Below are 25,591 nucleotides of genomic sequence, written 5' to 3'. Positions count from 1 at the left end.
CTCTGTGCTTGGGCACCCGGCGTGGCGCATGGCTGCGTTTTAAGCTTTGTCCTTCTGACTCTACTCAAGATGTGAGGTCCAGGTTGGTTTCATTTCCCTCCCAGTGAAACAGCCTGGCCCAGGGCTCACTGAATTTCTCCTGGCTGGCTGAGTTTCTGAGCAGTGGTTTTCTAAAGCCAGTTTTGGGGTTTTGGGTACAGAGTGCAGCTTGGCCAACTGCCCCCTGCCTTGCTACTCACAGCCTCTCTGGGCAGTTGTCTGGCTGATCCAGGTATCCTCCATCCATGACAAACTTTAGCACCTGCTCATTGGACAGTCCCTGGTATGGCTGTTCTGCCAAACTGCTGATCTCCCAGAGGACAACACCAAATGACCTAAGAAAGAGAGAGGACTCCTGGTGAGGATAAAACACGCTGGAACTTGACAAGTGAGAGCTTTCCTTTGCAGAGCACACTTCAGAGGCACATCTTTATAAGGGACCTCTGGAGATCATCCAGTCCAGTCCAGCCCCCCTGCCAGAACAGGGCCACCCAGGACAGGTTACACAGGATGGCATCTAGGTGGGCTGACTGACTCCAGAGGAGACTCCAGCACTGTTGTCCAACAGGACTCCCAGAGCTTTTTCCACAGAGCTGCTTCCCAGCAGGTCAGCCCCCAGCTTGTACTGATCCTTGGGGTTATTCCTCCCTAGACTTTGGTTTGTCTGTACTGTGAAGAAGTCAGCAGCTCACCCCTCAGGCTGTGTGCTAAACCCCTGAGCTGCTGAGCCAGACCCCAGCCCGGCATGCAGAGCCCCACTCACCAGACGTCGGAGTAGGCGGTGAAGACGCCGTCCTTGAGTGACTCTGGTGCCATCCAGCGCACAGGCAGCAGCCCCTTGCCTCCCTTCCGGTAGTAGTCGGTCTCGTAGATGTCCCTGGTCATGCCAAAGTCTGGGAAAGGCAATTGGCACCTGTTCAACATCTCCCTCCAGGACACCTTCACTGTGCAACATCTCCTTTGACTCCAGGTCTCCTGCGGCCCAGCTTGGAGCCATCTTGTGACCAACACTGAACACATTTTCCCATTCCCTGCAGTTTTCCTACAGAGCCCTGTCAGAGACCCCAGGGGGAACATTTCTAGTGGCAGCTTCTGTTCTAAATCTCACTTGTATTCATCCTCTTGAAGTAAAACAGAGCTCTCTTTGCCCTGAGACCCACTGCCTCAGCTGGGAGTCCAAGCAGCTCTGAAGCACCACCATGCTGTGGGCTTCTGGGCTGTCAATGCTCCATTCACTTATTTCCAAACTGCTCCTTTTGAAAGGCACCTGACCTAAGGACAGGATTACCAACACTTGATTTGCTGCACCAAACACCTTCTTGTTGTAATTCTCATGAATCACAGAATGTCTTGGGCTGGAAGGGACTTTAAAGGTCATCTAGTTCAAACCCGCTGCAGTGAGCAGGAACAGGATCATGGAACTGTTTTGGTTGGAAAAAGCCTTTCAGAGCATCCAGCCCAAGCATTCTCTAACTCTGCCAACGCTGGGGCTAAACCCTGGCCCTCAGCACCACAACTCTGTGCCTCTGAAACACCTCCAGGGATGGGGATTCAGCCACCTCCCTGGGCAGCCTGGGCCAGTGGTTGAGACCCCTTTCAGGTTTCTTCTGATGTCCAACCTAAATCTCCCCTGGTGCAACTTGAGACCACTTCCTCTTGTCCTCCTGCTTGGGAGAACCAACCCCAACCTGGCTCCAGCCTCCTCTCAGGGAGCTGCAGAAAGCAAGGTCTCCCTCAGCCTCCTCTTCTCCAGGCTGAACACCCCCAGCTCCCTCAGCTGCTCCTCCCCAGCCTTGTTCTCCAGAGTCTTCCCCAGCTCTGTTCTCTGGACCTGCTCCAGCCCTCAGTGTCCTTCCTGTCATGTTCTGACCTCCAATTTTCACAGTGAAGTCTTCTGCAACCATGCAGTTGCGAGCAGCAAGGTCTCTGTGGACAAACTTCTTGGCGTTCAGGTAGGCCATGCCGTCGGCGATCTCGGCAGCCATCTGGATCATCTCCCTCAGCGTGGGGGGCGGCCGCCCAGGGTTATTCTGCAGCAACAGAGCAGTGTCAAAGCCCCAGCCCAGCTGCTCTGTCGCACAGGAGTGCCCCTCCCCTGTCCCTACCTCAGCATCAGGCCTCAAGGAGCGCAGGTAACTTTTCAGGTCTCCGTGTGCCATCAGCTCCATCACCACCAGAGTCGGTTGCCCTTTTGACACCACCCCGAGGAGGCGAACCTGGAAGGCAAGGGGGAAATTCCCTCAAGGTTGTGTCCAAACACACTGGGAAGAGCCCAGCTGCAGCAAGAGGGGCCTGCAGCAAAGCCAGCACCCTTGAAAGGAGCCCAGAACAGCCCAAGAAGCCTGGCAGGAAGAAGCGAAGCGAGCCGCGTCCCAGCCCACAGCAGCACGCGCAGGCTGCTGTGGTTTGTGAACCACAACCTCTGCTGAGCAGCCCTTGGGAAGCAGAGCCCCAGGCCCCGGGCGCCCCTCACCACGTGGTGGCAGCTGAAGCCCTTCATGACAGAGGCCTCGTTGAGGAACTCGATGCGCTCGCGCAGGCTGGCCGCCTCGTTCACCGTCTTCACCGCCACGCGCGTCTCCGGCTCCCCCTTCACCACCTCCTTGGCGATGCCCTCGTAGACCATGCCGAAGGAGCCCTGCCCCAACTCCCGCAGCAGCGTGATCTTGTCCCGAGGCACCTCCCACTCGTCAGGGACATAGACTGGGGGCAGAGGGAAAAGCTCTTCTGGGAGACATTCCTCAGAACCACTCTGGGTAGAGAAGCCCTTTCAGGGCACCCAGCCCAACCCTTCTCTAACTCTGCTGAGGCCAGGGCTGAACTGTGGCCCTCAGCACCACAGCTCTGGGTTCCCCCAGGGATGGGGACTCAGCCACCTCCCTGGGCGGCCTGCTGCAGTGGTTGAGAACTGTGGCAGCCTTGCCAGAGAACGCTGCAGATATCCATGGAAAGAACAGACTTAAGACAGCCCCAGGGTGCCAGTGCCAGCCAAACACTGCTGCACCATCTCCACGGCCACACAAACAACAAGCCCCTGGGGGAAGCCCTTGGTGTCCTCACCGTCGCTGGCGCTGAGGTACTCGGGGTTGGAGGATGCATAGAGCGGTCCAGTTGGTCCCTCGGTTTGTCTGGAAGAGAGGTGAACTCCTCAGCACCTTTCCAGCCTCTGACACACAGGTGAGTGCACTTCAGCTCCCAAAGCATGCAGCACATACAGCTGTCCCCATTTCCAAAGGCAGCAAACATCTCAACTAGATCAACGTTGCAGTCATAGAGCCAGAGAATCATTTTGGGTGGAAAAGCCCTTTCGGAGTATCCAGTCCAAGCACTGACTCTACCAAGGCTGGGGCTACACAATGGCCCTCAGCACCACATCTCTGCAGCGCTGAGGGATGGGGATTGAGCCATCTCCCTGGGCAGCCTGTGCCAATCTTTGAGAACCCCTTCTGGGAAGAATTTTCTTCTAATGCCCAACCTAAACCTCTCCTGGTGCAGCTCCAGGGCCATTTCCTTTTGTTTGATCACTTGTTCCTAGGGAGCAGAGCCCAAACCCCCCAGCTCCAGCCTCCTCTCAGGGAGCTGTAAAGAGCAATGTGGTCTCCCTTCAGCCTCCTCTTCTCCAGGCTCAACACCCCCAGCTCCCTCAGCTGCTGCTCCCCAGCCCGGTTCTCCAGACCCTTCCCCAGCTTTGTTGCCCTTCTCTGGACCTGCTCCAGCCCTCAATGTCCTTCCTGGAGTGAGGGCCCCAAACAAATCCCAGTTCCCAAGCTGTGGCACTTTTTGTCCAAGTTAGAAACTAAGCACAGCCTTGTTCCAACAAAGAAAAGCTCTGGGTCTAAGTTTTGGCTGTTCTGGTGATCCAGCAGGAGCCTGCACTCACCTCTTCTTCACCAGTACGTAGGCAGCTCCAATAATCCCAGCAATGATGATGGCAAAAATGATGGGAACGACGATGACAGCGATGTTGGGCTGAGCACTCACTGCAGGGGAGAGAGGGCTTCACAGCTCTGGGGCCCCTGCCTGCTCCTCACTGCAACCTCCCCTGCAGCAAACTGCAACCAGCATGGCAGCACACACAGAACGTGGTGCTGCTCAGGGTGGCAGCTCCTAAGGGAAAGCTACACCTCTGAGTAGCTGCAGCTTCCTCAGAGCAAAGCCAGAGCAGGCACTGGTCACCATCTCATGGTCCCTACAGTTCTCATCTCATCAGAGAATGCACTGGGCTGGAAGAGACCTGTAAAGGTCTAGTCCACCCCTTCTGCAGTCAGCAGGGACATCCCCAACTAGATGAGGTTGCTCAGAGCCTCATCAAACCTGACCTTGAATGTCTCCAAGGGTGGGGCCTTCACCACCTCCCTGGGCAGCCTGTTCCAGCGTCTCACCACCCTCACAGTAAAGAACTTCTCATGTCCAGTCTCAGTCTCTGGGCACTGTCTGCTTGGCCTCACCTCCTCCAGAAGAGCTTGGCTCTTATCAGGATGCCTGGGATCTATTAGGATCCCTGGCTCTCCGTCAGGATCCCTGAGATCTGTCAGGATCCCCGGCTCTCTGTCAGGACCCCAGGTTGCCCATGGGAGGCACTCACAATAGTCAGCCACGTAGAAGTAGGTGGGCTCTGTCCAGGAGCCATTGCCAGCCAGGGAGGTGGCTCTGACACGGACGCTGTAGTTGCCCGGGGGCAGTGCCCGCAGCCTGCAGCCCTGCTCGCTGGCGAAGTGCTTTCTGGACACACAGAGGTGAGCTTCCTGCGGGGGAGAGCAGGGCAGGGCTGCTGACAGCTGCTGCACAGCACCCTGCTGACAGCCACTGCTCTGCACAGGGAGCTGCTGACAGCCGCAGCGAGCCCCAGCTCCGCACACACTGCAGCCTCTGCCTCCCCTCCCCCCTCCTGGCACACACCTGGGGCTGCCACATGGAACCAGGGACTTGCTTGGGTTAGAAGAGCCCTCTGGGACCATGCAGCCCAGTCGTCAACCCACCACCAGCATGGCCACTGACCCACATCCCCAAGTGTCATGTCTGCATGTTTAACACCTCCAGGGATGGGGACTCCACCACCTCCCTGGGCAGCCCGTGCCTATCCCTGACTATCTTGCAGTGAAGAAATTGTTCCTCATGTCCAACCTAACCCTCCCCTGGTGCAACTTGCCCTATCACTCACTGCTTGGGACAAGAGCCCAACCCCCACCTGGCTCCAGCCTCCCTTCAGGGAGTTTCATAGTTTCATAGTTTCATTCAAGGTTGGAAGGGACCACAAGGATCATCTAGTTCCAACCCCCCTGCCATGGGCAGGGACACCCCACACTAGATCAGGCTGGACAGAGCCTCATCCAGCCTGCTCTTAAACACCCCCAGGGACGGGGCCTCGACCACCTCCCTGGACAACCCATTCCAGGGCTTCACCACTCTCATGGTGAAGAACTTCCTCCTCACATCCAGTCTGAATCTCCCCACCTCCAGCTTCATTCCATTCCCCCTAGTCCTATCACTACCTGAGATCCTGAGAAGTCCTTCCCCAGCCTTCCTGTAGGCCCCCTTCAGATACTGGAGTTGTAGAGAGCCAGAAGGTTCTGCTGGCCATGCTATTCCTGATCCAGGCCAGGATGCTGGTGTCCTTCTTGGCCACCTGGGCACACTGCTGGGTCATGTTCAGCTGGCTACCAACCAACACTCCCAGCACCTCTTGACGCCACCCCAGACTCCTTAAGGACACAAACTCACCAGCAATGTTTTCTGTGATGTTGGCTCATGCAGAAGGCAACCAGACAAGACAGAACTCCACGCAGATAAGGACCACTGAAACCCCCCCAGCCCTGGCTCCCCCCAGCCTGCTGTGCCCTCACCTCGGTCTCCCCCAGCCGTCCGTAGTTCACCTCGTAGAGCACGATGAGGCCGTTGGGCTCCCGTGGCTCTTGCCACTTGAGGTGCACAGTGTTCTTCTCCACCAGCTCGTGGGTAACTGGGCCAACAATGTCATCAGCCTTAGCTAGAGCCAAGTTCAGATTAACAAGAGTTTGCTTTCATGCCTTTGGCACAGTTCAAACCTGCCTCACCCATCTCCCTTCCCAGCGGGGCACACAGGCAGCGCCAGCCCTGTGCCATGCTCCTGTGCTGCAGGTGGCTCCACAGCAGCAGCAGAGCTCAGAGAACATTCACCAACCCAAAGCTGAGCTCGGGGAGATGCCATCAGAGAGTGCACTGGGTTGGAGAGGACCACTAGAGGTCATCTAGTCCAACCCCCCTGCGGTAAGCAGGGACATCCCTTCCAGATCAGGTTGTTCAGAGCCCCATCAAGCCTGTCTTCAGGCATGGGGCCTGCACCACCTCCTGGGGCAGCCTGTTCCAGTGTCTCATCACCCTCACAGTACAGAACTTCTTCCTAATGTTCAACCTAAATCTCCCCTGCTCCAGTTTCAAACCATGGTCCCTTGTCCTGGTGCTACCAGTCCCTCCCCACCTCTCCTGGAGCCCCTTCAGGCACTGCACAGCTGCTCTAAGCCTTCTCTTCTCCAGGCTCAACAGCCCCAACTCTCTCAGCCTGTTCTAGGAGCAGAGGTGCTCCAACCCTTGGATCATTTTTGTGGCCTTCTCAGGACCCTCTCCACCAGGCCCATGTCCTTGTTGCACCAAGGGTCCCAGGTGACTACCTTCAGGCATGGTCCTGGCGCTGACGTAGGCAGCGACACTGCAGCGGGACTCCTGCGCGTCGTGGTTGCAGGCATGCAGCTCGATGCGGTAGCCGGTGAAGTGCCGCAGGCCTGAGATAACCAAAGACTCCTTGGACTTCACCTTCTCAAAGGGCTTCTGCTCCTCTGTGCTCTCATTGGCTGCAGCAGAGCCATCTGGGGAGGACGTGATGGTGGGGAGCACCACAGTGGCATTTGCCATGGAGCCAAGGTCTCTGCGCCTCCTTGATGGCCTGGCAAACAGAGCAGGTGAGAGGGGGACTTGATGTGGCCAGCAGGGAGAGAAATGAATAAACCTGAGACTGAAGCATTTGCTTCAGAGTCCAAGTTCTCCATAGTCTCAGCTGAGCACAACTTGGCTGCCTCACAGATGCCTGTACAGTGTTGCAATGCTCTGGAGGTCATCTCCTACACATGGGAGCTATGAACAACTTGAGGTCATTCCACAGCCACCAACTCTGCTGACCTTAGATGTGCCACATATCCCAAGTGCCCAGACCCTAAGGCTGAATCTTCACGGACAGACACAGAGAGAGCTGATGTTAACCTTCTCCTAAGAGCTCAAATCTGTTCTGTTTGTCTCAACAGAAGCACTGAAACCTCACCTCAGTCCAGGTTTGCTAACCAAATGCTGCCTCTCAAATGACTGCACCTCACTCCGCAGATCAGTGTTTGCAGCTGCAAAACCAGAAGGGGCAGTGGGATGCTGTCAGCTGCCCTGTTTGCAGGTGGGTGCCACCAGTCAGCTTTCAGCTCAGACTTTGCCAGTAAATAAAGAGAACAAATTCAGTGAAGAACCAGTCACAAATTTCATCTTCTTGGAAAAAATAAAAGGAACCAAGCCCAAACTCCTCCCTCTGACATGTTACTGCCACACTGAATTCTAGGTTGGGACCAGCCTGAGGTGAAGAATCCCAGCATGGTGTGAGTTGGAAGGGAGCTCTGGAGCTCACCCAGTCCAACCCCCTGCCAAAGCAGAGCACTCACAACAGCTTGCCCAGGGTCACAATGGCCAGGGGGGTTGGAAGCTCTTCAGGGAGGGAGACTCCACAGCCTCTCTGGGCGAGTTCCTCCTCATGTTTAGATGGAGCTTCCTGTGTTCCAGTTTGTGCCCCTCACTCCTTGTTCTGTCACTGGGCACCACTGAAAACTGACCTCATCCTCGTGGCACCTCCCTCCAGCCAAGCACTGATCAGCACTGAGATCAATGCTCAGCTCAGGATCAGAGCTGAGTGTTGATGGCACCTGCAGAGCAGGCTGTGTGTGAGGGGGGTGCTGAACCTTGTGTCTCTGCAGCTATTAAAGGGCACAAAGAGTGGCCTGAGCTGAACCTGCCCTTGAGGCATCTCCAGTCTAAAAATGTCCCAAGCTGCTGCAGCAAATCTCTGCTGCTGAACTTTCCACTGCCACCCTCTGCCTGCCAGGGAGAGGATTGGCCAGCTGCAGCTGCAGCAGGACTGCACCCATCAGTGCTCTGTCTGCCACCCCCAGCTCCATGGCCCTGGGTCATGTCTCCTCTGACAGCAGCTGCAAAGTAGGTTTGAGGATCTCCTCAAACCAAGCCCTGAGCAGCACTCAGCACCAGAGGTAGGATCCTGCACCTGATGGAGGGATGGAGGCCACACAGCAGGCTCAGGACAGCACAGCCCTGGTTCTAGTTTTCTCTAATTACTAATTGACTCAATTTGGGGGTGCTGTTCTCTCAGTTCTGCATTGTTCTGCACAGCTCAGAGACCCGAGTCAGGGTCCTGCCACCTCCTTCCTTTGGAAGGAATCTCGAGGGTCACCAGGCTCTTGTTTGGTCTTCAAAGCAAAGCTGTGCTGCTGCCCACAGCCTGGGCTCAGCAGCTCCTCCTGCTGCACCTCAGAGCCAAAAGCAAGAACAACTGACACTGCTTCTTCTGCAGCAGTGACAGTAGAGTGTCCATGAGATTACACCCTGGGCAGCAGCCATTGAGATCCCCTCTGCCTCTCAGGACTGGACTGCAAAATCTTTCTGTGCTTCCCACAGAACCAGAGAGGCTGAGGCTGGAAGGCACCTCTGGGGGTTGTGTAACCCACACACCCTGCTCAAAGCAGGGCTGCCAAAGCAGGTTGCTCAGGACCATACCTGGTCAGGTTTAGAATATCTCCAAGGATGGAGACTCCACAACCTCCCAGGGCAACCCTTCCCAGGGTGCAGTCACCCCTTTGCTCCAATCTGTGCACAACTTGTTCCAACCAAAGAACACAGGAGTGAAGAAACAAAGCATCAGCTTCTGATGGCCACTCTGCGCAGCTACAAAGGGAGGTGACAGCCCCCCTGCTGTGGAACACCCACTGCTGGCTATGTGGCAAGAAGCTTTTAGAGCTTCTAGTTTGCCTTGCCAGTGGTGGAGCAAATTAACTCCCAAGACTTGTGACAGTGTCTCCTGAAGTAGCAACCAGCCTGGGGAAGGAACTGCTGCTATGAACTCTGAGCAGGGCAGGGCAGATCGGGCCTGGGCTGGGGCACAGCCTCAGACAGACTGGATACTGCACAGGGAACAGGCAGCTGGGAACAGGACAGGAGGAGAAAAATGGAAAACAAGGAGACAAGGCATCAAGGGAGTAACCTCTCAACTGCTGTCTTCTGCACCCAGCTCATATTGCCTGCCAGTCTCATCTGTGAGATTCCTCCCCCTGACTGGCAGAAGATTTATCTGAGGAGGAGTCCACACAGTGTCTGGAGAGAGGTCAATAAACTATTAGGAGCTACACAAAAGACACCTGAAGTAAGCCACACTCCATGCTCAGTTGCCAGGCTCCAGACAGGCTGCTCTGTGAGAAGGCAACAGCCACAACACTCACAGGAAAATGAACTCTAATTTATATTGTGGGAGCCTGGAGCCTGTCAAAAAAGACAAGCAGGACATGTCAGCAGGAAGGAAACTTTGCTGATGACTTACAACAGCAAAAGGGGCTCCTGTTCAAAGCAGTACTTAGCCTAGGGCAGTGGAGATTGCTTCCTTAGCAGGCTGACAAGGTGGCACATGCTGGTGGTTGGTTTCTTCCTCAAGTACATACCCCAGAAACTGGCCTGAGCAGCATCCTGGGCTGGCTGCACAATAGAATTGGGGGAAAAAAAGAAATCACATTGTCAGAACTGTCTGCCTGCATCAAGAAGAGCGTGGCTTTGGTGTGTGGCTTGGTTCTCCTCTGCTTTGGAACAGGTCATGTCCTGGCACTGCTGCAGAGCTGTCCCAAGCAGCACCACAAACGGTAGGACTGGCTCTGCACAGGCTCCCAGGTGACAGCTGCAGGCAGCAAACCAGGCTGGCAGAGATACTGCTCATGCACTCAGTGGCTTCCAGTGCTCAGTGACAGTGCAGGAAGGTGGCTTTTGTCAAGCTGCTGACAATAAATCTTTGTTAGCTAAGGCAGGAGGAGGCTAAATTGGGAGCACAAAACGCTGACAGCAAGCAGGGTGAATCGCTGCAGGCTCTGCCCTGACTCCTGGCTGTGTGAGCTGCATTTGAAGTGTGAAGATATTTAACACCACTTAATGTGACACTGCCTGAGCCATTCAAAACAGGACATTCACCACCCACGGCAGCTGCATTCCTCATGGTACTGGAGCTATTTCCCAGGCTAAGTGCGAGAAGGCTGCAAACACCATGCTGAAGGACAAGGCTGTGGCATGGCAAACTTCCCTCCTGCTTCTCCTTTCTTTTCCCCTGGATGAAAAGCTGGACCACAGTGTTTGAGGACAGGAGGGGAAAAAAGCAAGCTATTTTTGGCTTCACTGAAGTTTAAATGAGCTGCAGGCACTTAGCTGTTTCTTAGGGATTCTCACTTCATTCTCAAGCTGAGGAGAAATCAGAGACAGGAAACCAAAGCAGGACCTTCCAGACCTGCAGCAACATCAGCTGGAGGTGCTCAGCTTTCACTAGTCTCCAACACACATGCTCAGCTGGGCTGGACTTGTGCAAGCCTAGAGCAGCTGACACTGTGGCCACATCCAGCCCAGTGTTTCACACTGAAGCCTGGGCAGTGCTGTTTGGGTCCCTACCTGAGCATGAAGACCTCATTGTGCAGGTAGTTCTCGAAGGTCTTGCGGAACGCAGACTCCTCCAGCTCCTTCTGTATCTGAGAGTCTGTTTTGGGGCAGGAGCAACATTCTCCACTGACTTCTTCATTTTCACTTTGATTATACTTCTGAGGGTCTTCGGATTCAAAAGGAGGAGACCATGTTCTTGAGGGCAGCTTTAATCCTGGGGACAAAACAGTTTTAACACTAACTCATGCCTGATGTGGCAGAGGCAGAGATTTGGTCCTACAGAGACCCCAAACCAGTGCAGACAAGATTCAGGGCACATTTGGGTATCCTGAAAAACAACAATTGAGCAGCTGATTCAAACCACCTTTGATCCAAAGCTGCGCTCTCTCTGAAACAGAGCTCGGGTGCTGCTGTGGTCATCCAAGTTCTACTCCAGCCCATGCCAATTTAAGTAACACAGGGCAGCAGGTGAGATCTGGGGAGGTCCTCAGTGAAACTCTCCTCTGAAGACCTTTCAAAGCAGGCACAGGAGGCCTTCAAAAATTAACTTGGCCACTGGATTTTTTTTCCCTTACTAACCCCAGAGCTATTAGACTCTTCACCCAGTTTCAAAGGAACATGTGCAGAAGGGAGATTCCCAAGGGAAAAGCTCTGATTGCTTGTGAAGAACATGGGTTTGGAGAGCTTTTGACTGGGCAGTAGCACTTGGTGTGGAATGTAAAGGAGCAGTGGGAGAACACAGCTGCATCCCAGCTCATGTCCTGGAAAGCCAACAACACCCTGCAGAGCACCTCCCCTGTGTGTGAAGCATCTCCAGCAGTTGGGAGCAAGCCTGAACCGAAAGCCTGGGCAGGCAGAGGAGCACAGGCTCACCTTTCAAGCAGTAATCCAGCTCATAGAGCTCACTGTCCTCTGCCTGCTGCTGCCAGAACACCAGGTAGTGAGTGATGTTGCCATTGGGCTCTGAGGGCGGCTTCCACTTCAGAATGATTTGGGATGAAGAGTTGGAGACAGATATGGGATCCAATGGGACTGAAGGAACTGCAGGGGTGGGAAGAGAAATAGGTCACATTCCCTGCTCTGCCTGTGCTTGACAGAACAAAGACAAGCAGAGCCAGTGTCCATTCCCATGGGAATAAGCAGTGCCCTCAACAGCAGGTCCCACTGACACCCAGCAGTGCTGCCACAGGACGCTCCAGAGAGCTCTCAAAAATGAGGCTGAGGGAAGAGCAGCACATTGGCACCAGCTCCCCAGGCAGGAGAGCCTGCACCCTTCCATGGCTCTGGGGACATCCTCCCACCAAAGGAGAGTGGCTATGGCAGTGCCAAGCTTCATGGATATGGGACTATATTCCCCCATCCTGGGCACTGGTGTGGCTGCACCTCAAATCCTGGGAGCCAGGTGGGGGTTGGTCACTTTGCCCAAAGAACAAGTGATGGGGTGAGATGAGAGAGGAAACGGCCTCAATTGGCACCAGGGGAGGTTTAGGTTGGACACAAGGAACAATTTTTACCCTAAAAGGGTTGTCAAGGCCTGGAACAGGCTGCCCAGGGCAGTGGTTGACTCATCATCCCTGGAGGGATTTAAAAGCCACGGAGATCTGCTGCTGAGGGTAGCAGCAGCGTTGAGCTAATGGCTGGACTCAATGATCTTAAAGGCCTTTTCCAGCCTAAGTGACAATACAACCCTGTGACTGTGCTGGCTGCCAGGCAGAAGCCTGTTTGGGTCTGCCTGTCCCTGCCCTGCAGGGCAGCACTGACCCGTGGCACTGGTCTGCACGTAGATGATCTCGCTCTTGGCGCCGTAGGTTCGCCGCTCGTCCGAGAAGGTCACCAAGGTCTTCACGAACACTGCGTACTGCGTCCAGGGCTTCAGGCCCCTCAGCAGCCAGCCTGGCTGGGCCTGGGACTTGGGCTCGTTGGACCGTGGGGGTGGGTCAACATCCACAACTGTCCAGCTGTTTGACCCACAAGCATCCTGCCCATCAAACTCTGTCACATTTTGGTACGGACTTCAGAAAAGGGAAAAGAAAAGGCCAAGAGAAGCCTCAAATGAACAGAATCCTAACCCACAACACTTCTGAAAGCACCACTGGAAGCTGAGTTCTTCACCCTTTGGAGAAGGTATCACAGGGAGCACAACCACCTCACAGGGAGCTTTGCAGCCCCAACAGCACCACATACCAGGTGCCGATGGTCCCAGCAGGTAAACCCAGGCTCTTCCATTTCAGCTTCATGAAAATCAGCTTGGCAACCTTGATTGTAAAGGTTGCCACCTCTAAAGATTCCCACCTCCAAAGGAATAAATCCTTCAGCATCTCATGGAGACGGTGGGGAGATGATAAATGCCATGGTTAGAGTATGCATGTCTGGAAGAGTTGGAACAGCTCATGTCTGGATTGCCCTCAAGGAGGGGTTGTGACTGTACACAACTCATTCAGCCAAGGACCTTAACAAACACTTTTATACAAGGGCAACCCCAGAGACAGAAGAAGCCAGCCAAAGGCAGGCCTGGGGAGCAGGTTGAACACCTGCTGCTCACTGCCAGCTGCTGTTGCAGGAGCCCAGCAGAGCTGGGGGCAGCTCACTTACGCTTCCTTGTAGAAGAGCATAAAGCCCAGGAGGTCGCGGAAGTCGGGGGGCCAGTAGGGCTCCCATTTCAGCAGGATCTTGTCGTGAGAAGTTCTGATGGAAGAAAACTTGAGCAGCTCATTCTCACCTGTAACCAAAGAGAAGCCACAACCATTTTGCCAAGGCTGAAGTGAAATGGTTCTGGTTTTAATTATTGTAGAAGTTTCTTTACTCCACAGATAAAGGTGAGAAGCTGGCACTGCGAAGAGCTGCTCACTGAAACCTGGTCTTGTGTTGATGCTATCCCTGCCTTTGGTCTCAGGATCTCTGTAAGGCTGTTGCCAGCTCAGATGCTTCTCTGATTTTAGGAAAGTGTCCCTGCAGAAGAGCAGAACCACACTTTGTGAAGTCTATGGTGACAGCCTCTAAAATTCCTCACAGCTGAAGCCAGTGCTGGGCTTTGTGGGAATGCCACAAAACCTGTGTGGATCCCCAGCTGTGCCCAGGAGCAGCAGGGTCCCTTTGCAGAGAGGAGGGAAGGACAACAGTGGCAGGAAGGTGGGGTTCTGAGGCTCAAAGGACACATTATGATATGGTTTGGCCAAGCAGCCCAAGGGGGACAAACTGTGTGGCTCCAGCTGGCTTTGCCATCCCTGCAGTAGCTGCACACTCACTGCTGCCCCACAGCCAGGACAAACAGGGGCTTTGCTTTGCTTTTCTCTCTCTCTTTTTTTCAAACAGGATGCTGCCAGTGTGAAAACTTGACTTGAAATATAAAAGCAAACAAGAAGCCAAACACACTGGCAACCTGTGGTCTGAGGTCAGGGGTGGCACAGAGAACAGCTCAGCAGAATGGAGCTAAAGCTGGCAGAGAGAAGTACAGCTGCCTGCTCCAGCTGCTCTCAACAGCACAGCCAGCCAGGTGGGGGAAAAGCCTGCCTGTGGCTCACTGGAGCTGCCCTTTAGAGGCAGCTAATTCCTCCTTGCAGCTGTGATACACCTGAGGGTAGGGCTCTGAGCAGCTCCTCTCACTGCCAGTGTTTAGGTAGGCAACTCACTACATTCCCTTCTTCTGCAGGCACAGCCTTATTGGGTTCATGGAGAAAGCTCCTAGCTTAGAAACCTCTGAGTAGCAAAACAAAAACTGGAAGAATGTCTCTGACTGTTGTCAAGGCAACTCCCTCCCCTGGCTGCAGAGGGGGGTGGGAATCCTGTTCCTCCAGGACGTTAGCCCTGTGTGCTGCAGCCTCATGCCACGGGTGAGGAGATCACAGCTCTTGGCTAGGTGCTCAGCAGCAGTCCCGGGCTGGGCTGAGGCTGTGCTGTGCTGCACTTTTCCACCCAGCCCTGAAAAACCCACAGCTAAGCACACAAAGAGCAAACTTCTGAAGACCAGTTGGCAAGGTGGCTCCAGGCCAGGTGGGGAACCCAGCAGCACTTTGACTCGGGGCACACCAACAGCGTCGCTGCTGTGCAGAGGAAGCTCTGAACCCCAGGCCTGGTGCAGACAAAGGGACAGGGACAGGCCCTGGGAAGACATCGTGGGCCAGGCTGGGGGCAACAGCAGGAGAACAAGGCAGAGGGCAAGCAGAAAGGTGCAGGTCTTGCTACACTCCCAGACTTACATGAGGCCTGGTCCCCGTTGGTCTTCAGGGCGATGTCGTTCCTCTCCTGGCGCCCCTTGGTCCCAGAGATCTCCTCCATCTTGTGGATTTCTGACAGGCACAGCTTGGGGTTGTAGTGGAAGAAGAGCTTGCCTCGGGCAATCGTGAGGTTGTGTTTACTCCAGTCCCAGAGCTGGCGAAGGTTCTGGTTGTCCAAGGCATAAAATGAGTAATTCCTGAGGGCAGAGGATGGAGATGGGGGTTAAGGGGGGATCCTGAGAACTCCTCCTCCTCCTGCACAAACCCAGACACCAAAGAATGCAGCCAGCCTGTCCTGGGAGGACACAAGCCATGGGCAGAAGGCCATTTAAAAACAACTTGGGAATTGTTTGCTGATACAAATCACCCCGATGGCACTGCTGCTCCTTACACTTCAAAGCATGAAAATCAACTCTCCCTTGAAGGAACTCACCCAGCCTCCAGCGTTTCTCCTCTTATCAGATGAAGCTTACGGAAGAAAGAGAGAGAGACCAAGGCGTAAGAGCGGCGAATCTTGAGGTAACCTGAGATTTCCTCTATCAAGCCCAGATTTGCTTCCAGCTCAGCTGCTATGTTATCTGTGGAGAGGAAAACATCAGGGTTAGCCTTCCCATACCACAGAGAGAAATACTGATAGCAGAGTCCAGACTTAGTAAGCAGAACTGCTTGACATAAATTCCTCAGACACGACAAAAATCAGCCAGCAGAACACCCCCAGGGAGCACCTCGGGAGCCTCTGCTCTGTCTTTCTGAAGCACTCTGAGGTTCAGGATGCTCAGTGCAGAGTGAACCACCCCAGCTCAGGGATGGTGCCCCAGATGTGACACCCAGTGCTCCTCAGCCCCTGCAGCACTTACTTCCTCCTCGGATGTTGATAACCAAGCTCCCATTGACCACCGTGCAGCCGCGGAGCTCCTGCGCCGATGTCACCGAATCGATCGTCTTTTCCTTGCCAAAGTCACAAACCTTGGGGCAGGGCCCAGCACAGGGCGTGCAGTGCAGGCTGCAAAACAGGAGGCAGAGGTGATGCTTTTGCAGAACCCCACCTGGGGCAGCCCCAGCAACTCCCACAAGCAGAGGAATCCCACCAAGGTGCCATGGGATTCGCCTGCAGCACACAGCTCCAGGAGCTCCACCCAACCTGACCCTGCTGACACTGTCATCTCCACCTCCGGCAGGGGGATGGTTCTGTCCCTTCCTACACAATACAACCCAGAATGATACCAGTACTTGAGGTGTGGCCTCAATAGGGCAAACAGAGAAGGGAACCCCAAGATTTAGAAAACCAGTCTCCATCCCGAGATTGTTACCCAAACACGCAGCTGGTGAGTGGAGAGCTCACCTGGGAGTCCTCTGACCAATAACTGTGAGAAAGTTGCTGCATTCAAAAGAGGCAAGCAAGAAGGCAAGGACGTGCTTTGTGCCCTGGGGAAACGCTGCTAGCAAGGCAGCAGGGGCATGGAAAGCATGGAAAGAGATGCTCTAGGAAAAGGTCCTGATGGCTGCTGCTCCCCAAGCAGTATCGACTCTGGGGGCTGCTACTTCATTCTTTTGACAAACAGAACAGGAAATGGAATAAAAGGAGCTGTTAAGAGTAAATTCCCTGAAATGATTACAGCGGGAACAAGCCCTTGGGAGCACAAAGCCAGCAGCACTCACAGGACATCTGAGTCACCACAACAGGTAACTGCTGCGGGACAAACAAAGCTCTCAGTGACAAACAGCTCAACAGGAGACATGAGTGAAGCCCTTTGTCAGAAACCCTGGGAATAGAGTGGCCGCTCCCTGCTCTGCTGCATGCTCCACTTGTTTGTTACATTGTCCATCTGTGTCTGGCACAGCTTGAACCTGCTCAATACAAGTAATTACAGGGCTGAGGGACAGATTCCGAGAAGGATGCACTCAGATCTGCGCTCTGCTCATTAGCTCAGCTCCTCCCCTGGCCTGGTTGCAGGGCTCCCCAGCCTCAGGTCTGCTTTGCAGGAGAACCTCCCCCAGGCTGCTGGCCACACTCTTCTGGACGCACCCCACCGCCCTTTCTTTCATCCCACTCTGTTACGCTCTGATCCTCTCAGCTTGAGGACTCTCCTCCTCCCTCCCATCTTTCGCAATCTGCCCTTCCCACTTTTTCCAAACTGGAGAGGCAATGGAGGCCAGCAGAAGAGCAAAGCCCTGGTCAGGCTGGTGGCTTGAGCTAGCAAATCACGCTACAGCGGCGCAGGTCACAGGCGCTCCAACGCCAAGCCAGAGGCAAGCTTGGCAGCAGGCCTGCAGCAGGTCTGCACTCACTTGCTGGAGTTCATGATGTACCCCGAGGGGCACTCGTGGACACACTCCTGGTTGTGGATGACGTGGCAGCCTGACTCCCGGGCGCTGCGGCACTTGTTGTGCAGCTCCTGGCAGAAGCCGAAGGTGACGCAGCGCCAGCCGGCGAAGCGATAGAAGCCTTGGGGGCAGCTCTCCACGCAGCGCCCCTCCAGGTAGAAGTTGCGGCAGGCGATGCACTTGTCAGGGTTGTTGGGCTCCGTGCAGTCCCCCAGGCACTCGCTGTGGCAGCACTGCCCGTCCGGGGTGCAGCCCTGGGACTTGCAGGCAGGAGGACAAACTGTGGAGGGAAAGCACCAAAGGCAATGAGCAACAGAGGACAGCTCCGCGGGAAGGGCCCCGGAAACATCTTCCTGAGGAGCAGCCGAGTGGCACAGGGCACCTGCTTAATGTTTTGTTTCCATTTGTTATGGGAACTCGTCCTCGAAGTCTGCTGCTTACTGACACGGTTTGAACCCAGCTGCAATTATTCACAGGGCAAAACCCATCTCAGTTCTAAGCTGGAAAGGTTTTTAGAAGCTGCAATTAAACCTATTTTTAACCTGTTCTTAACGTTTCTCTCTTTCCTGCTCTACAAGCTTCTGGTGTCTGAACACAGCTTGAAGAGAGCAAAGCAGCCATGGCAACACCGGGATCTGTCAATCACTATTTTGCACAAATCCTCATCACACAAGATCCTGAAGGGAGGTCATCTTGCCACTGTCAAGGCATGCCTGCTGCAAAGCACCTCTCCAGCACAGCTTCACCTGCAGCATCCAGGTGAGGTGGCTCTGGATGGGTCAGGCAGGCTTTGGTTTGTTTTCTTCACTGCCAAATTGCACTTTCACTGCAGAACATCCAATGTGCTGACCAAGTCCAGTTCACTACCTCTTTGCCACTGAGGTTTGCAGACTCCAGTAACTGTCACTGACTCACTGCAGGCTCACCTCTTGGCAATGAGGTGGCACTTGTGGAGCTGTGGCACAGTGAGGTACAAACCGAGGGGGCACAGGTAACGCTTGGACGCAGCCCCAGCCTCTGGCCGAGGCCGTGGGACTCTGACGATGTGCTGCCTCCTCCCCAGCACCTCTCTCCACTCCCCCCAGAAGGAGAAAGTCAAAAGGCAACTTCATAAACCCCACTTAGAGACAAGGGAACAGCAGCAGAAGCCACCACGTTGTGCCATAAAAGCTGCTGCAGGAAAAAGTGCTTCAGCACCAGCACAGCAGCAGAGCTGCTCAGCACAGCCACAAAAGCTCTTGGTCAGAGCTGTAGGAGTAGGACTTCCACAATCCCTGTCCCCAGGATGACAAACAGGGTAATGCTGAACTGATCTGCCCTGGATGGGGGAGGAATGGAGCCGGCAGAAGCTCAAACCTGTTGCTCCAGGGGTGAATAAATATTTAACTAGCTAGAGTGGCTCCAAAGACTTGGGAAACAAAGCATTTTACACAGCCTTCTGATTATAGATTCAAACTGACATTTCTTCATGCTGCTGAGGCCCAGCTGGGGGGGGACAAAAGGCAGCAGAGTCAGTGCAAAGGAATGTCTACCTCTGTGGATCGCTCGTGTCTCACCACTTCCCTGTGCTCCAGGTGGCAACAAACCACACTGGTACTGTAAACAGATTCCAGAGCAAACACAGGGAACCAGGAGAGCAATATTTAACAGGCAAGTCAATCAAGCATTAAGCTGATCAGCTAATAAATAGTTTGCCTGAGTATTACAGTGTGATACAAAATGCTTGTGCTAGCTGTGTCTGGCTTTGGGCTAACAGAACAGCAGTGGTGAATTGTCAGGGAGGAAGAAAGGACACAAATGGCTCAGGATCAGCTTTGCTGTTGCAGTGGGATCCTCTGTCACTGCGTGGCAATGCCCTGGGAGAGCTGGATCAGTGGTGGTTTGGGTATGGGGAGAGGCACACACCTCATGAAGCAGATGTGTGAACATCAAGGTGCTGCATACACACTGTACAGGGACAGTGCTCACACATGGACCTGCTGGAGAAGGTCCAGAGGAGGCCACAAAGATGATCATGGGGCTGGAGCACCTATCCTACAAGGACAGCCTGAGAGAGTTGGGGTCGTTGAGCCTGGAGAAGACTCCAGGGAGGCCTCAGAGCAGCCCTCCTTAGCTGCAGCACTGTGCAGCAACAAGCCCTGTCCATGGGAAGGTAGCTCAGCAGAGGCAGCTCAGGCCACCACGGATCCTCGCAGGTGGTGTGGCCACCAGCCATGTGCCCTGCGAGCTGCTCCTCTCGGCCGTGGCTGGAACCGCCAGCAAGGAGCAAAGCCGCCCCGCACCGCCAGGTCCTTCGCCAGGCTGTGCTTTGATTACAGACCAGGCAATTAGGAGGCTCCAGATCCAAGCGAATCCAGGACAGAAAACAACTGCGGCAGGAGAACCGCCCTCGGCCGCAGCCAATGCGTTCGCTGCCTGCACGGGAGGCATCCAGCCTGCTATCTGCACCACGCAAACAGCATTAACCCCTTACCCGCCGCCCGAGAGGGGTCCCCGGCCAGCCCTCGCCCTCCACCGCCTCCCAACTTCTCCGGCTAGTGAGGGCTCCTCTCACGGCCAGCCTTCAGCTCCGGAGCTGCGTTCGGAACCAGGGCAAAAAGCCTCGGAGGGGGAAGCCAGGAGGAGCCCGGCTCTGACATGGCTCAGAACGGCTCATTCTGTCTGCCAGAGCTCGGGCTGCCGTCAGCTTAGGCGAGAGGCACAGGAGCAGAACTCAAAGCCAGGTCCTGCAGACAGTCCCGGGGGACTCTGCACTCCCCCTGCCTCCTCCTGCCCATGGCTGCAGTGCCACAGACACGCACCGGGGACGGGCCCCACAGACGCACGGATCCCAGCACGGATCTGCAAGTCCCTCTGGACTGTGGCTTGTGTCCTTCAACTATTTCTTCATGTCACCAAGACCAGAAAGGCAGAAACATAAATCCTAAAAGCCCACCAGTGGCAGTTCTTGGGCTACTCAGGGCAAACTGCTCCCAGGGTATTACTACAGCAGTAACCTGGGAAGAACATGGTTATACACCAGGCTGGACTGCCCCGTGGCTGACAGCAGCTCCCCCAGACCCCCCTGATTTCCACAAGAAATGGAGAAACTGGACCAGCACAAACCCCAAATGTTTACCATGCTTCTGCAAACAGACTGCCAGCAAGGACGCTGGCTGCAGGCAGCAAGGTTCAGGAAGCATCATCAGATGTCCAGGTGTCCCTCACCCACAGCCTTCCACGGCTCTAGCGACAGGGGTCCCTCCCTCTGCCGCGGCACCACAGCCAGCTGAGCACTGACCCTCCCAGCAGGCAGCGCTGGGATCCACCCCCAGCCCTTCGGCTCCAGGCACCAACTCGGGATGGAGCCAGTGCCAAAGAAATCCAAGGTTTGACAATCAGCACTGAAATTAGAATGTAACTTATAAAAGGAGATACTGCAGTACCCAGGGCCAGACCCCACTGACCTGCCAGGCAGAGCGGTAGGAGGTCCCCCCTCACACAGGAACGGACACAATGGGCTGCAGCTGCCTCCCTCCCCAACACAACACTGTCCAAGAGCGTCAAGGAAACTCTTCCCACTGACATTTCTCAGCACAGCCTCACAGCTCTTATCTCACCCATCAGTAAGGAGAAGAAAAAGCTTCTTCTGCCTCCCAGCCCTCGCACAGGTTACGTGCTACAGGGAATGTCCTCAGGACTCCAGAACGGAACCAGGGTCGTTTGCAAACCCTCTGTGCTCAGCTGCTTCCCCCCAGCCAAGCTCCCAGCCGGCAGCAGCCACCACAGCAAAACCAGCAGAGGTGCTGGGGCTGTGGTGTGGGCCTGGGGAGGGTCAGCTAATGTGAGCTGAGAACAGATAAAAGCCTGTGGAGTGGTGTGGCACCTTGACCGTGGTGATAATGGAGGCTATGGAGGTCTGTGAAAGGAGTTGTTGAATGGAGATAGGGGGGCAGGTTGAGCTCTGCTGGTGATAAAGAGTGAATAAAGGGAGACCTCTCCAGCAGCTCAGCCTCTCCCACACCAGCCTTCTGCTGCCTCCACTCAGTGCTCCATTAGCTTCTGCACTGCCTTGCTGCAGGAAGCAGAGAAACCTGCTCACGTGTGAGTGATGCCAAGGAGCACAGGAGACTTGCCAGGAGGAACTCCTCCATACACAGCCACTTTTATAACATGTAAAAGTGCATTTTATAGAAGTCATCTGAGTATGATGTAGCCTGGAGGAAGTCATCAGCCCCAGTGGATCCACTTCACCTGTGGCCACTGGCTCTTGATTTCCTTAGGAAGCTGCAACCTCTGCAAATGAGTTTCTGCAGCTGTCACAGCAGGGACACAGGGCAGCACCTGGGCCCAGACCCACAGAGTTTTCATTCTCCTAGGACCTCTCCATCGAGCTGATTCCCCAGGCAGGTAAAAAACAACTTGCAGAAATCTGTCTCAAGTGCTGGCAATTGAGCTTGGAGCAGCAGGATGTGGAGTTTGGTTTGAAAGCACAGCAGCACTGTGTGGGGCAGGACAAGTGTCACAGAGTGCACACCAGGACAGCAACGAGAAGCTGTAAATACTTTACCTGCTGTCTGCAGCAGTGCTCTTGTGCCATTCTGCAGCAAGCAGATCAAGCCTGCTCCCTGTACTTTGTGCTCAAAACAACGTGGCAGCTTAGAACAGCAGAGGGGATCAGCAGTGACCACCCACCCCTGCCTGCCTGCTGGCTCTTCTCCAGCATGCAAGCCCCCAGAATGTCACCAAGCCTTCAGGCAGACCTGGAGGCCCCAGCCAGCTATCACTAAATATAACCCCTGTGCAAATCGATACTAACTCAGGGCCTCTGATGGCTTAGAGCTGGGCATGGTTAAGAAGCCACCACAGCCACTCCTATTCCTCAGGTATCTGAGGGTTGGGAGGCCAGAAATTGCTGAGCTTCAGCCCAGTAATTCACAACAGAGGCAAAAGGGGCAGCAAGGTTGAGTGCACCTCACCTCTGGGGAACACAGAGCTGTGAGGAGCAGCTCATTTGAAAGCAGTTTGGACACCAGGGCATGGCTGGGGACTGGGACATTTCTCTTATGAAGGCAGGCTGAGCGACTTGGAGAAGAGACTGAGAAGGAATCTTCTCAGTGCTGATCAGCTCTTCAAGAGGTCCCTTCCAGCCCTATCATTCTGTCACTTCATATAGCACAGAATTCTGTGCATGGGAACAGAGGATTTGTAATTCAGAATCCTTCACTTGGAGGCTTTTGCTGTGAGCTCTGCTCGTTGTTTCACTCAGGGCTAGGAGGGTGCTGTCTTGTTGTTATGCTTTGTTCACTTCCAATCCTCATCACAGCTGAAGGATTTTTGCTTCTACCATTCAGGGGCTGACACACCACCTGGGGTTCTCATCAAAGCCTCACGTTAATATTTAACTCTGTCTTGCTCCTCCTGATGCACAGCATCTAGCAAACATCCCTGCTCCCTCTGACCTACTCAGATCAACCCTGCTCACTCATGCTGCGATCCAAGAGGCCCAGGAGGATCCCCAGGGAAGTGGTCCAGGAAGCCATGGATGTCCCAGAGGTGTAATTGTCTGTAAAGTCTCTGTCCCCACTGTGTTTGAATGCAGATCTTTGCTGGCTGAACCAGCAGGATGTGACCCACCTCCCTCCCAAGCCTGGTGACCCCATAGCACAGTGCCAGGGGCAAGCTTCTCATCAGGCAGAGCTGCCCTGTGCTCAGCAACAGGGACTGAGCAGAATCAGGAGCCAGCAGCTTAGTGCTGAATGAGAGAGGATGCAGCTGGACAAGCCATGGGAGAGAAGCATGGGAGCTGGTGTCTGCCCTGCTGAGAAACAGAGACATAAACAAGTGCAGCAGTGCTTCATCGTGCAGTGATGGCCCAAGACCAAGGTCCAGCTCCTTCCTTCTAACACAGGCCCAAGACCAGCTGCTGCCTTTGTCTACAAACCTGTCCTGAAGCTGAGGAGTGATGTGGCTGAAGAAGGAGGGAAGGTGTTCAACCTTTGCTTTCTGCAGAGATAAGAGAGGGACAAGAGTGCTTTCCTCAAGGCTGCAGAGGATGGAGTAGCAAACAAGGCAAGAAAGAAGGGAAGCTAGGCTGAGACCTTCAGCTGTGTGGGGACAAGGAAGGCTGCAGGTCAGAGCTTTGCTGAGAACAGGGCAGCAGAACCCAGCCTGGATGCACGGGACAGGAGCAAACCCGCACCAAAAAGGATGCACAGGTTAGAGCAGAGAGGAAAGTGGAGCTGTCCACAAGAGAGGTAATAAAATGGGTGGAAGTACAAGATTAACCACAAGGAGATTGAGCTGATAACTAATGATCTACACAGAAATGTCAGACAGAGGTTAAGATTTTAATCTGGACAGATTCCACAGCAGAGTGAGGAATTGTAAACAGAGATCCTGAGACTGAAGTTGTGCTTGTGGGTGAAGAACTGAAAAGCAGCAGAGAGAAGGAAGGAATACAACTCATTCCAGATGCCCCCTTCAGGCCCCACTGCCCAGACAGGATGAGGAGAGAGAGTAAAGGATCACCTGAAGACCAGTTGTGCAAAGGAGCAGCTGGAGGGTGACTTTTCCCATGCAGCAGAGCTCACCAGCCCTGCCAGGCAGGGTTTTGCTCCCTCTGCCCAGGATGCAGAAACTGGTTTAGTGCAGGGTCATTCAGCATGCTGCCCAAATCCAGCCAGCCCTGGAATGGCTGTGGTGGGAATCTGATCACAGTGCCAGTCTCTGTCCCACAGCAGCCTCTCCAAGGCTAAAGGGCTTTGCTCTGTGCCAAGCAGGGCTGACTAATGGAGACAGCAGCAGAGGGGAGGCGACTCTGAGTCTCCAGCAGCCTCTCCAAGCAGGCAGCACCCTTGGAGGAGAGCTGCTGGGCTTCTCCCCAGCATAACCCGAGGCTGGCAGGAGGCAACCTGGCAGGCACCAAGCCAGAGCAGCTCCAGCCCATCAGCAGCCAGCACAGAGGAGGCCTCACCCAAGGGCTGACACACATCCTTCTGCCACCAGATTGATTTCCCACCTAGCTACATCCCGAGCCAAACCTGGTGGAGCATGGCTGCCAGTAACCCCAGAGGGGCTGCCTTCCCCTGCCCACACCTAGCAGATCAGATGCATACTCTGCATGCAGCCATGTAATGGCCTCCTCAGCTCCTGTCCACTCCTTTACACAGCCCTCTTCCTCTGCCCAAAGCTGCAAGCCTGCTCTCCACAGCTTATTTCTAGGAATAAGCCTTTCCTTAGCAGTACTGAAATAGATCCTGTTTGCTTGCAGTCAGAGCCAAGCAGTTCAGACCTCTCTATGAAGTGTGGTTCTATTTACTACTTGTCCATCTTCAAGTCATTCAGTGCAGCATGTGGCCCTGCACAGGCTCTCCAACTCGGCTCTGTCCCTATAGGGTTTGATCTACAGCCCTCTCAACAGCTTATTGCCAAGTCCTGCTCAGCCCCCTGCAGCCCCAGAGCAAGGCTTGCATCCAAAAGCACTGCAGGGCAGGCTCCGGGGGGCTCTGGTTAGTCACTGTCAGATCTCAGCACGGGGAAGAGCACAGCCTGGAGTTGTTCTGCTATCACTGACTGCAGTGGGTGGGAAAGCAAGGCCCTGATCCTTGGTGCTGATGGGCAAGGATAAGGCAGCAGCTCCTCCTTCCCCAGCACAGCCATGCAAAACACCAGCACGTTTTTCTTATCACACCCACTGAGCCCAGGCCCTGCACAGCCTCACAGGAGAACATTTTTGACTTCCCAGAAGAAAGCCTGATGCAGATACCCAGTTCTGACAGACCTGCAGGCTTTGTGGCTGAGACACCTGGAGCAGCCAGACACTGTCTGAATCAGCTAAGCAGCTCTGAGCTGATGTCACTGGAGTGGGGAAGAGAAGCCTGAGGAAAAGGGACTGGACACATGACACGTGAGAGCTCAGTAACTGTGCAAACCTGCTAACGAGCTGAGAAGTTCAGGATGAGAAGTGGCCTCAAGTCACACCAGGGGAGGTTTAGGCTGGATATTGGGAACAAGTCCTTTGCTGCAGGAGTGGTCAGGCATTAGGACAGGCTGCCCAGGGAGGTGCCCAGGGAGGTGGTGGAGTCCCCATCTCTGGAGGTATTCAAGCAACACGTGGCCATGACACCCGGGGTTGGGCTGGATGATCTTTGAGGGCTTTCCCTACCTCAATGATTCTGCAGTTCTAAGTTGTTTCAGATATAGCCTCAGTTTCCACATAAATGCTCCAGGTAAGACTGGAGCTACTGCACCTTCTGCCTTCCCTCCTGCCTGGAACCCCAAGCCCCAAATCCAGAGAATTGAATGAACACAGAAAGAGTTTCCTGAGC

At 54.6% G+C, this 25,591-nt stretch overlaps 1 protein-coding gene across 1 annotated transcript in view; it reads right to left on the bottom strand.

The window, feature by feature from the left end:
* Positions 1-25,591, bottom strand: part of INSR (insulin receptor) — a 46,110-nt gene that overhangs the window by 5,847 nt on the left and 14,672 nt on the right. Inside the window, exons 3-20 of the mRNA XM_068164802.1 lie at positions 17,247-17,562; positions 15,815-15,960; positions 15,391-15,535; positions 14,940-15,154; positions 13,336-13,462; positions 12,505-12,755; positions 11,617-11,784; positions 10,756-10,957; positions 6,687-6,958; positions 5,883-6,025; positions 4,625-4,784; positions 3,920-4,019; positions 3,100-3,167; positions 2,513-2,742; positions 2,145-2,255; positions 1,910-2,069; positions 803-932; positions 240-374 (exon numbers count right to left, since the gene is read on the bottom strand). Of these exons, the coding sequence (XP_068020903.1) occupies positions 240-374; positions 803-932; positions 1,910-2,069; positions 2,145-2,255; positions 2,513-2,742; positions 3,100-3,167; positions 3,920-4,019; positions 4,625-4,784; positions 5,883-6,025; positions 6,687-6,958; positions 10,756-10,957; positions 11,617-11,784; positions 12,505-12,755; positions 13,336-13,462; positions 14,940-15,154; positions 15,391-15,535; positions 15,815-15,960; positions 17,247-17,562 (3,079 nt within the window). The remainder of the gene's footprint in view (positions 1-239; positions 375-802; positions 933-1,909; positions 2,070-2,144; positions 2,256-2,512; positions 2,743-3,099; positions 3,168-3,919; positions 4,020-4,624; positions 4,785-5,882; positions 6,026-6,686; positions 6,959-10,755; positions 10,958-11,616; positions 11,785-12,504; positions 12,756-13,335; positions 13,463-14,939; positions 15,155-15,390; positions 15,536-15,814; positions 15,961-17,246; positions 17,563-25,591) is intronic.

The sequence above is a fragment of the Melanerpes formicivorus genome, unplaced genomic scaffold (genome assembly GCF_026170545.1).
Source record: "Melanerpes formicivorus ecotype bairdi unplaced genomic scaffold, bMelFor1.0.p_v2 SCAF_83, whole genome shotgun sequence".
NCBI lineage: Eukaryota > Metazoa > Chordata > Aves > Piciformes > Picidae > Melanerpes > Melanerpes formicivorus.
This window is presented reverse-complemented; position numbering and strand designations above follow the sequence as displayed.